At 35.5% G+C, this 12,184-nt stretch overlaps 1 protein-coding gene across 4 annotated transcripts; it reads left to right on the top strand.

Moving 5' to 3' along the window:
* Positions 1–791: 791 nt before the first annotated feature.
* On the top strand, positions 792–11,642 carry LOC130817575 (jacalin-related lectin 3-like). Of its 4 annotated transcripts, XM_057683363.1 has the most exons (12): positions 792–907; positions 1,990–2,068; positions 2,909–2,935; positions 4,945–5,049; positions 5,611–5,817; positions 6,143–6,424; positions 6,549–6,770; positions 6,863–7,165; positions 7,271–7,363; positions 8,163–8,252; positions 8,749–8,967; positions 9,225–11,642. In XM_057683363.1, the coding sequence occupies exons 4-12, from the start codon at positions 4,966–4,968 to the stop codon at positions 9,555–9,557; spliced, it is 1,833 nt and encodes a 610-aa protein (XP_057539346.1). In that variant the 5' UTR covers positions 792–907; positions 1,990–2,068; positions 2,909–2,935; positions 4,945–4,965; the 3' UTR covers positions 9,558–11,642. The 4 variants fall into 4 exon arrangements, with proteins under 4 accessions (XP_057539346.1, XP_057539349.1, XP_057539347.1 ...); XM_057683366.1 differs by lacking the exon at positions 4,945–5,049 and having other exon boundaries at positions 807–907; XM_057683364.1 differs by lacking the exon at positions 792–907 and having other exon boundaries at positions 1,758–2,068.
* Positions 11,643–12,184: the final 542 nt, after the last annotated feature.

Here is a 12,184-nt window from a genome sequence, read left to right as displayed (position 1 = left end):
TGGAGGTTGTTAGATCAGAACATATGGTTGGAGATTGTAGATTGATGAAAGAGAAACTTCTCTTCCTTTGGACAGAAAAAGTACTTGTAATGTGAATGTTGATGCTGAAACATGTTGTAACACCCCGAGATTTTTATGACGTAATTATTTAATATTTTAATAGTTTTTAAAGATTTTACAATTATATTTAATTATTTTTGAATTAGTTTAATAAAATTCTTTCACATAAGAATTTAAACGTTAACTTAGATATATATTAAAAATATAGTTACGATTTCTTAAATAAAGAGGTTCGAATCAAAATGATTATTTTATTAAAATGTGTGAGCCCATGAAGGTGAGTCTCTTGATTGAGTCTCACAAGAAAACGAATCGAGATAAAAATAAATAAATAAATAAATGTAATAATAATAATAATCATAATAATAATAATAATAATAATAATAATAATAATAATAATAATAATAATAGTAATAACAAGTATAAAACCCACGAAACCCTAAATGCTTCAAACTAGTCGTCACTCCCTCCTTCACTCTCCTCTTCTCTCAATCCCTTCTCCCTCACGGCTCACAAACCACCAGCTGCCGCCTCCACCTTCCCCAACCAGCTGCCGCCTCCTCACTTCCCCCACCAACAAGTAGCCGGCAGCCCGGCGAGCAGCAGGAGCAGGCTACGCTGCACCCTCACGCAGCAGCATAAGGCTGCGTCCCCTCTCACCCACCCACGGCAGCTGAGTTGCAAAACAACCACCGGCAAACGACCGATAGCAGCAGCCGTTCCTCGGTCTCCTAGCAGCAGCCACGGTTGCCTCCTTGGTCCCCTAACAGCAGTGGGCTACTGTAAAGCCATAGCACCACCACAACACCACTTAGTCTTCACTCCTTTTTTTTCTAATTGCCCCATTGTAAGCCTCTCAAGTTTACTCTAAGTAATTGTCCTAGTATCTAATTAGAATTTTACTAAGTTTATGAGTTTGATGTTAATCTTTGTGTGATTGTTATTGAATCTTGTTATGGGTGAGAATTGGATCGATGATTTGAATGTACTTATGAATTAGGTTTTAGAAATATGAATGAAAAGTGTTGAACTTTGTATTATTTTCATTGAATCTTTTGTGGGTAAGAATTTGATTGATGAATTAAACATGTTTATGACTTAGGGTTTGAAGTGTGATTTGAAATTATGGGTGATGTGTTGATTTTGTATTAGTTTCTTTGAATCTTAGTATGGGTAGTAATTAAATATGTTATCTTTGAACACGAAACGATTAGGGATTGGATTTAGAGATGAAATTACTAATGATGTGTGTTTGTACTATATTTTGGTGATGATTGATTAAATAAATTTAAAAGTTGTTTTAAGATTTGGTCCATTAGTTATTGTTGTGAATAATTAGTAATGGTGATGATGTTAGTTGACTATGAAAGTGATTTTGATTGATTAAATTGGGAGTAATAGTTACTAATTGTTGTGGTTTGATTGTTTTGAATTACAAATACCCTTATTAGGTTGTTACTAAAGTTATAGATACATGATATCAGTAAGCCAAGAGCATAATGTCAACTTATCATCGATGGTTGCTAAAGTTAATTGTCGTGTTGTTCTGACTATAGTTCTTAATAGCTTTGGAGAATGTAACAAATAATATCCCGATACGATAACTCTAAGATTTGCCTTATCGTTATATTAATGTTATATTGAAATTGTAAGATTTAGTTGTGATTAATTATTTTTTTGGGTAATGCGAGCCGATATGCTCAAGATTAGTTAATGTAAAGAAACGATTCGCACATACTTCTACTTTAAATTGATGGAAAGACTTATGTTGTGTTGAGTTAATGATTTTGACTTGTATTGAATGAGTTGTGTGCGTGCTAGAGTAATCGGAAACTCATGTTGAATGGGTGATAGCGGTTACTTTGGTATTTAGTTTGGTATGACAAAGTAGTTAAGGGAACTTATTAGTTCTACTCATAACTTATATAGGTGCCCATTTCGTAAGAGGAAAGTAGAGCCTTAGTTGGGGGATTTTTTGTAACTTTTGGTCGTGCAGTGACGCTTGCAGGTACGTACACGCTGTAATTAATTATCATATTCATTGTTTCAAAGTATTATCAATATTTCATGATTGTATGCATCGTATTAGAATTATAGAACGCTAGAAAGTAAACTATACTAGCGTAGAGTCATAATAGTGATATAGGCAAGTAGAATGAAAGCATTAGGAGACTATGAGAACAGATTTCTATATAGTAGAGAACGCACCATGGTTGTGTGCAGTATTGAAGTGATTTCCTACTTATGGAGCCTTGATTTATGATTTTTTTGGCGTGACTCAACTGGATTATGTCCGGTTGATTTAATAGTCCCCTAGGTGAGGTTCGACGGGACCACCGTAAGGGGGGTATGAGCATGCTTGGGTCATTGGGCGCCGGATGGCCGATACCGCCTTTGACCGAGGTGTTACCATGCGGGCCTTGCAAACCCCAATATGGTGGCCTCTTCACTGGTTTAGTACCCCAGTGTGTTAGTTTTTCCCGAAGGTAGGACCCGAGAGGGTCAGCTGGAGGGGGCATGAGCTCATACTTTGCCATGGGCGCCGGATGGCCGATAACGCCCTTGGCCATGTCACTATGCCATCAATAGAGAAAGGATCCACTACCCTTGAATATACTTCGAGAGATTAGTAGTTGGAAGAGAAATTATGAGTAAATAAAGGTGTTCAGACAGATGAGTAGACTCGTTATTACCATACTATATCGTTGTCTATAGTTTTGTTCAATGACTCTAATTGTTATAAGTTCATTATTACTGACGTGTACGTGTTTGTGGTTATGTTTGATTGTTGATGACTTTCTATGATTGTCCTGCTATGACGCATTGGCCTTGGTCTAATGTCGAGCAGCAGGAGGATCATAGACAGGCGTAACAGGTATTGGAGCTTCTTTTGCATTGCATTGCATTGGGGGAGAGTGATGAGGGCGAAGCACAACTTGTGTCATGCCGCTATCTTTCGATTTTGTAGCTCTTGTTATCTTTTGTAAACTTTGGTTGTATATATTTTGTTATGAGGCCTTGTGTCCTCCCTTGTATGTTTGTATTTCCGCTGCGTAGTTTATAACTTTGTATGGTTTTAAGGAGTCAAGTCATTTTAAAACGCAAGCGTTGACACTGGAACCACGATCCATGCTTGGCATGTTGATTTGAGAAGCCGGCGACGAATCATTCCGCCGTGACCTAGTATTGTTAGGCCGTTGATGCCTTTACTTTATTAGATTCTAAATAACTTTTGTTTTTCTACAAAGGCGCACAGTTTTAGGGCAGATGCTGCCGAAATTTCTACTCATCTTTTAAAGCTAATATTTAAACATTTATTAAATTCTTTTCCTTTTTCTTTTATGTAACACCCGAATTTCCTCCCGTCCTTTACGGTTTTGGTTCAGTTAAGGGGTCGGAAATTCAGGGGTGTTACACATGTGCAATTGAATCTGATCTTTGTAAACTACAGAAGAAAACATATGTTATGAAGCTCTCCGAAATTGCTCTGATACCACTTGTAACACCCCTAAATTTCCGACCCCTTATACGAAACCAAAACCGCAAAGGACGGGAGGAAATTCGGGTGTTACATTAAAATAAAAAAAATAAAATAAAATAACAATAAACTTTATGAATGTGAGTAGAAATTTCGGCAGCAATTCGACTAAAATCGAGGGCGTGATGGAATATAAAACACAATAATATAACTAAACTCATTTTTATTAATTACACACATTTTTATTGGTTAATAATTTTGATATGAACGTCAAATAGCGTTTGAATGTTTGTAAGACTAAGAACTTTCTTGCTGGGATAGCGTAGTAGGATATATTGACTGTGTTTATCAATTGATGTATTGTTTTATTTTTATGTGTATCATAAACAAAAGATAAATAAGTTTAATTCTTTTAAGTTACGAGGCTTTAATTAACCATGTTCAAACTTTGTTTCTACTCTTAATTTTAGAAAAAAACAAAATACATATCCTACAAACTCTTTAGAGCAACTAAAACTTTACAGATTCAAATGCTAAACAAGAATCCGTATAATACACAATAGATGTTGCATTAATCCATTAATTTCTTTCTCACTTTATATCAAACTCAAACTTAAAAACTTCCAATGTAAGTACTTAGTACTTCTATTTACTTGTTAGTATATTAGCAACTTCTTTTTGACCAACATTATGTACTTTTAATAACACCATCAAGCAAAACCATTTAAAGCCTCATCTTCAATTTTACGTCGCCAACATGAGATGTATAGTAAATATTTCTCTTTGAGCTGATTTTTTTTATGGAAAATAGGATTTCTTGGGGGAGCGCGTGTGTAGCACGCGCCCCACCAACTAGTTAGATTAAAATAAATAAAATTGAGACAAAATTAATTTTACGTTTTTACTCTTACCAATAGAAAAGTCTTACTAATAAAAAAACGCTAAGGGGCACGTGACCCCGTGGGCTCCAACATACATCCGCCACTGGAGTACAAAACAATTAAATCGAATTAACAAAAATTAACTAAAACGAAATTAAAATAACTAAAGTTAACTTAAATTAAATTAAACTAAATAAATTAAAATTAAATTAGTTGAAGTTAAATTTAATTAACCAAAATGATTCTAAATGAAATTAAATTAAATTAAAATAAATTATATTAGATTAAAATTATACCTATTTAATCTAACTTAATAATAATAATCATTATAATCCCTACATATCTTCTATTAACTTCATTTTAAAATTTTTATATTTCTTATATTCCATATATCTCACCAACTTTTTATTAGTTGTAGACTTTATATTTTTTCTACTAGCCTTCTTTTAACTAAAAGAATCTATATAAATATTTATTCGGATGTCTACTCAAATTTGATGAGAATTATGTTCGGATGAAATCGAGGTAAACAAAGCAGATGCTGAAATGATGTCTGAAGAAGGTGCATCGGGTATCAAAGGTGAAAATACTTGGGATTTGGCTGAGACCATCTTATTCTGTCAAAATTGGGTAGGTAACGCAAATTACTATGTAAGAAAAGAATAAATCTTTATGTGAAATGACTATACTATATGGTGATCATATCCCTTAGACTGAAATCGTAAAATACTAGTAATTGCAGATAGAATCAAATGTAAATTTCATTGTTTTGTTCCATATCAAAATATAAGTCTTTTGGGCGGTTTGTCCTTTTCTGAGATATACACGATCAAAAAAGTAGTGGATTCTTTTCCGCATGGGCTCCTCCCCGAATAATTTAGTAACAGGACTTCTAGTTAAACGTCTACATAAAACTGTACACTTAGTTTTATATTTGAGGAGCACTGGTTTTCTGCATATAATAGAAACGGCTGTGTTTAGACTGTTTTATTTGGATCCATTACCTGAAACATCAAAACTCTTCTTTGTGAAACATAGTTTAAATGGTAGGCTTTTCTTTCCTTGTACCTTCGTTTACTGTTTTTCTATTCCACATTTTATTAGACATAATATAGAGTGAAGTTAAAAAATTACAAGTACTGATCTTTACTCTTTGGATGCATGCGTATACTGTAATATTGTCCTTGACAGAGGAATGAGGGTAATCACCCAGCATTAGGACCGTGGGGAGGTAAAAGTGGGTATCAATGGGATGATGGAGTCTATTCCGGCATAAGGCAAGTAGTGATCTCCATGAGTTCAGACGGAATCCATTTCATTCAGTTCGAGTATGATAAGATGGGTCATGCGGTTTGGTCTAACAGACATGGTGGTAACTCTGGTTCCAGGACTGATCAGGTAAACTAATCATGTCTTCTGATATTTATAATGAGATTTTGCATTCAAAGCCTTGCCTTCAGTTTTTTCTAGATACTTCTTTGTTTATAATGAATCCTATTTTGAGGCGGGAATCTCCATATTCCTTGTTACCCCTTTTAAAAGCAATATCCTATCGTTCAAAATATCTTATGTTACCAATGAATCGTTGTACTTTGGATATTTCTAAACAATGAAAAATTTGGAAGGAAAATTCATGCATGGTCGAAGTAGTATGAAGGGTCTTTTATTAACTTTTGTCCCAAGGAATTATTATCTAGTAATACCCTAAATTATTGTTGCACAGATCAAGCTTGACTACCCTACTCAATTCCTGGTTTCAATTAGTGGATACTGTGACTCAATTGCTGACAATGGCCCGGTGATTATTCGATCACTTTGCTTAGAAACTAACAGAAAAATTTATGGACCCTTTGGTGTTGAAAAAGGAGTTCCGTTCTCAATGTCGTCTGTAAATGCTGAGATGTTAGTGGGTTTCCATGGATGGAGCAATAAGTATCTTAATGCAATTGGAGTTTATGTAAAGCCAACGCCTCTCTTGCAAACAAAACTCTTGGAGACACAAAAGGTTTTTACAACGTAACTTTTGTATTTCTCACTTTTTCCTTCCATGTTAATGTTTCATTGTCTTTTAGGCTCACACTCTTGTAAAAGTATTCACACTTACTAATAGTTTTGTAATGTTTCAATAGATAATCCCAACTACCCAGGTTGCCAACAAGAAAATCCTGTCACTTGGGCCATGGGGAGGGGACGGTGGAACGACCTTTGATGATGGAATTTATACAGGGGTACGAGAAGTGTATATAACACGAACAGGAGGGTTGGTTTCTATTCGAGTTTGTTATGACTTAAATGGGAAGCCAGTTTGGGGGAATAAGAATGGTGGAACGGGAGGACTCAAGCTTGATAAGGTTCTACATCTTAACCTTACAATAATTCTTTTGTAGATTCCTGCTACCTTAAGTCTATAGAGTGTGTTGCTAATTTTGTTATGCACTTTCAGATTGTTTTCGACTATCCCTATGAAGTGCTAACTCATATAGAGGGATACTACTCGTCTACGATTCTGCGAGGACCTACAATCATAAAATCAATTACTTTTCGCACCAACAGGAGCAGTTATGGACCATTTGGAGATCAACAAGGGATTTCATTCACCTCAGGCACAGTAGATGGTGCTATTATTGGTTTTCATGGAAGAAATGGATATTTTGTGCATAGCCTTGGAGTTCATGTGCTTGAAAGAAAAACATTCCTTCCTCGTCTTTACCCTTATGACTTGTCTAGGCCTAGCCTAATACCTGAGGTACATTTCATGCTGTATTATACTTGGAAAATCAAGAAATAAAAATGTGTTTCTTTAATTGAACAAGGATCCGTGATGCGATGTGGTCAATGGTATTGTCGGCAGGTCGTGTTGGGAGTGCCAAGACCGCAAGATGATCTCTACGACCCACAGATTTATAAAGATCCTTTACTGATCTCTATCCCAAAAGCCTCTGAGGTACAATTCATGCTATATTACACCTGGGATATCGAATTGGTTGAGTTGATTCCCAAAGTTTTGTTTAGCTTAACTGATTGATGCATTTTTATACTGTTGACATGGATATTGGTTGACAGAAAAGAATCAAAAAGAGAATATTTAGAATCGATCTCTCTTAAAAGACGTCGCAATTTTTAAAGGATCAAGTGTAAATTAATATTCATAATCGGATTCAATATTTGACGCCGAACTGAATCAATTGATTTCTAATACATGTTTGGAATCAATACCATTAAGCTAAATATTGATATATGGAATACCAGGTCCAGTTGCTGTAGGAGCGAAGAATACAACTAGCACTGTCAATAAGCAATTTCACGCCCAAGATTCAGTCTAAGAAATAGTAATCTTAATATTGAATTGTGTCCTTTTAAAGTTTTTTTTGGGTCTTAGTGTGTTGATGTTTGGGTGGACATACTTCCCTTGCTGAACAAATCAAACATCAAGGTTGATAAGTCATGAGAGTAGCAATAAGACGAGTTATCAACCCCCAATAATGCAAGTTTCCATTTTGAAAACACATTGTAATACTACACTAAGATTTTATATGTCTTTTCCAATCTGGCCTGAGCAGATCATTCTCACTGATTCTTCAAAAATCCAAAAATCTAATCATCAGAAACATTCTCCTAACTACCAAAAAACATACAAGATCAAAAGCATAAGATGCATCAAAATATATATAAAAAGGGATTTCATTTGTACAATTCTGATTATACAAGCGTAAACTTAGGCTCGATCATTTGTCTGTTTGCAGGCACCCTTTGGAGCACCAAGACAACCGGATTTCAATAACCGACGACCTAATTCCATTCCTTTACCCGTTGCTAGCCCAAGAGCCTCTGAGGTACTATTTAATTTTTCTTGGTATAATATAGAGTACATGGAAGACTAGTGGTTCTGTAAGTCATATCAAACAATTTTGTCATGTGCATTTTAAAAGTAGAACTAAAAGAAATCATTTTATTGCCTTTATTTATATAATTTGCACTTGGCGTGACAAGTATTGTTAATCAAGGCTAAGTATTATGTGCAGGCACTGACGCCAAGTATTATCTGTAAGATATATGGAGAAACTAGAATCGAAAAGTAGATGTTAAGCTAGTCACACGAATGTAATCAAGGTGAAGCTAGGATATTGATCTAGAGGGACCAAGTATCCGATATACTACCAAATTATTTATATAAAAATTTAGTTAAATTATGAAAATTTTGATACCAAGTAGACTAAAAGGAACTTAAATGATAGCACAGGTCTTAATTAAAGGCACAAGCACAACGCTAATGTTATGATAGCATGCCAAAAAAAGTTAGTTGACTGGGTTACTATGCGGTGTTTTCAGGTAGCATTGGGAATGCCAAGGCAACCAGGTCTCAACCAATCGGGGCCATGGGGTGGAGAAGGAGGTACAGCTTGGGATGACGGTGTTTATACTGGAGTCAAGCAAATTGTGATAACAAGAGGTGATGCTATTTGCTCAATACAAGTTCAGTATGACCAAAATGGCAAATCTGTTTGGTCTGCTCCGCGTGGAAGAACCAACGACGTTTGCTCCTACCATGTAATGTCTCTTATTTGCTAAATAAACCTTAATAAGTTGCTATATTAAATGAATTATGAACTAACCTCTCAGATTATTAGATGTCCTTTTCATTCATTTTGATCATCTTGCTTTAACAATCACACAACTCTGTAAGTTTGTTCACAACAACGATCAGTCCCACTGCATGGTCATCCACACGAGTTCTCTTTCACAACTCCGTAAGTTTGTTGCTATTTTGAAAAGATAATCTAACTTCATGTATTGTAATTTTCCAGATAAAGTTTGACTACCCATATGAAGTGCTTACAAGCATAAGTGGATATTATGGTTTGCTAGTAGGAGATATACAGAAAAGGGTTATCGTATCCCTCACTTTTTATACCAGCAGAGCAAAATATGGACCATATGGAAAACAAATGGGGAATTCTTTCTCATCAGCAAATAAAGAAGGTAAAATTGTAGGCTTTCATGGAAGGAGTACTGGTACTTTCTTGAATGCTATTGGTGTTCATATGCAACCTTTCGTAAACGAAGTATCATCGCGTCATTCATATTCTCATGAGAGAGGAGGTTTCAAAACTTTGCCGCACAAAAATAACAATATATGAGTTATCTAACAACTGCACATGAATGGGATTGGCATCTATGTTTACACTTGAATGAGATAAAGGTTCCCTACTTTCCATGTGCGCCTTTGTAAAAAAATGTAAAAAAAACGTTATCTAATGTGCATTTTCCAGGCGAATAAATAGTTTGAATATCTAATGTTACCTATAGAAGCTTTAAAATTTTCTTGTGTAGGAGGGTTACACGAGAGTGCTTATTGACTATTGTATTAAATTATAACTGTTTAATGTATTGATAATATCAACCTGTCTTTTTGAAAATACTACTAATTAACTTGTATTAATAGTTTGTAACATGTGTATTTACTTATGAACATTAGATATTCAAACTATCTATTCGCCTGAAAAATGCAGCTTTAAACTTTATGTATATTATTTTATTTTTTAAGTGTGTAGATATTACAACCTCCAGTAATAGCCATTAATAGAGCTTGGAGAAGATGAAATATAAGCTTTGGAAAGGAGAGAGAAAGATTTAGTGAGAAAATATTCTCTGTTTTGGCATTTATTATTTCATCAGTATAGTTGTGCGAATCCTTTTTTATATAGAAGAGTTGTGAAAATGTCGGTATGTAATTAGAAAAATACATTTTAACAACAGTAAAAGTAAACTAATATATTAATATCCCCCTCTGGCTTGGGGTGCTTTATACATGCCAAGCTTGGACAATAATGTTTAGAACTAAGCCGAAGGAAGTATCTTGTTGAAAACATAAGCGAGTTGAGTAGAAATAAGTGAATATGTGAGTTGCAATAAACCTTCCATAACCTTTGTAAAATGACAATTGATCTCAATATGCACCAAGATTGGGTCCTCCGGACTCACAATCTTACAGTCAATCAACCTTATTAATTGAAGACTGATTGATGGACTCCTGAATACACACGATGAACACCAAATCACCCAAAAAAGCAATTCTTGATTCTCAGGTTGGCCTTGGGTCGTCTTTAATGGTTTCACTCACCTACTTAGACTGACTCCCACCCTTTCCCCCTAAGTTCCACTCACTTGAAGGAAGGTTACACTTTAGATTGTTCTACAATCTAAAGTTCAGAAGTGTTCCACACTTTCTTTGTTCCGGCCAAAAGAAATTACACACACCAACACACAAGGAAGAGGAAGAGGAAAATTATCACACTTGCAAAACTGATTTGAATGAATGAAAACTGAATATTGATTGATGAATGAAATCTCACACAATGATTATAGGCCTATATATAGGTTTCTACAATGCAACGGCTAGTTTACAGCACGTGCCTAGCACGCTTCACTTAAAACAGAAAATAAGGAAATCAGCCTAAGGCATAGATAGGCCGTCTGTGCTGAACTACTGACTAGGGCACCTTGAGCTTGATCCTCCGAGTTCTGTGTGTATTAGTAGAAGGGTTCTTGGCCCTCGAAGGCTAGGCCCATGTGCCAAGATGCCATTTCCGGGTTGATCCAACTTTGGTTGTATCTGATCAGCTCTCATGTAAAGATGCAAGGTGGCCTGGTCGTCAGACTGTTGTTCAGTAGCAGTTTTGCTGTTCCGAGGCCCTTGTGAGTGTTCTGTTGTTCTGTTTTGTTCCTCTTGGGCTGGAACTTGGATTTTGATCTTTCTTTGCTTGATCTTGTTATCTTCCTGCTTATCTAATCCATGTCTATGATATAGAGTTGAATCGGATGGGTGATCATATGGGCTTAAACCATGGTTTGACTGGGTTGTACATGGTTCACAATATATTTGCTATGATCGTATAAGACATGATTGTGAGCATTATTAAGAGCTTTGGTTGTCACAGTGGAGGGTGACAAACCTCAATCTGTTTACTCCCAATTCTTCAAATTAAGCGAACTATCTAGCTTACTCAGAGGCATGTGAAGTCATGGCACGATACTCAGCTTTTGAAGATGATTTCAATACAATAGTTTTCTTTTTGGATTTTCAGTGGCATGAACATAATTTAAGGTGTGTTGGAGAGCTTAAAAGTGAGCTTCAGGTGAATGTTGTATGTATTGGGTTAGAGTTTGGATAGTGTAAGCTAAATCCGTTCCTGTGTGAGTGAGGAAGTTTAATTTGATTACAAGGCTATTATACAATTGTGGGTTTGAAAAAGGATAAGAATTGGCCTTTTGTACTTTGAGGTTGATGGGTAATGGAGTAACAATATCCTTGAATTTAGTAAGATCACTATCAAGAGGTAGCTCTTGAGTGAACTTGTGTTTGGTCATGGTTATACCTTCGGGTAGAAAAATGATTTCGGTACCGAGGAAAAAGTTCAATTGACCCAAATTTTTTATGGTAAAAACTTTGTGTATATGTTGTTTTAGATCACTAATAACTGTAGGGTTATCACTAGTGAGTATGATATCATCCACATGGAAAACTGCTAGTGTGATGAAGCACTAGTGCGTCTGACAAAGAGGGAAGATTGATATTAAGACTTGGAGAAACCTTGTTACTGTAGTTTAAGGTGAGTTTAGCAACCCACTATCGAGATGCTTGTTTGAGGCCATAGAGAAATTTCTTTACCTTTCAAACCATGTTAGAAAACTACTAGTGTGATGAAGCACTAGTGCGTCTGACAAAGTGGGAAGATTCATATTAAGACTTGGAGAAACCTTGTTA

Source organism: Amaranthus tricolor, chromosome 7 (genome assembly GCF_026212465.1).
Source record: "Amaranthus tricolor cultivar Red isolate AtriRed21 chromosome 7, ASM2621246v1, whole genome shotgun sequence".
NCBI classification, from domain to species: Eukaryota; Viridiplantae; Streptophyta; class Magnoliopsida; order Caryophyllales; family Amaranthaceae; genus Amaranthus; species Amaranthus tricolor.
The sequence above is the reverse complement of the archived record's forward strand: the minus strand, read 5'-3'. Positions and strand labels throughout refer to the sequence as shown.

Bases quoted from the DNA above. Each gene is read 5' to 3' on its own strand.
- LOC130817575 (XM_057683363.1), top strand. From the start codon at position 4,966: ATGATGTCTGAAGAAGGTGCATCGGGTATCAAAGGTGAAAATACTTGG. The intron at 5,818-6,142 runs GTAAACTAATCA...ATTGTTGCACAG, and splicing joins CTGGTTCCAGGACTGATCAG to ATCAAGCTTGACTACCCTAC. The intron at 6,425-6,548 runs GTTTTTACAACG...ATGTTTCAATAG, and splicing joins AACTCTTGGAGACACAAAAG to ATAATCCCAACTACCCAGGT.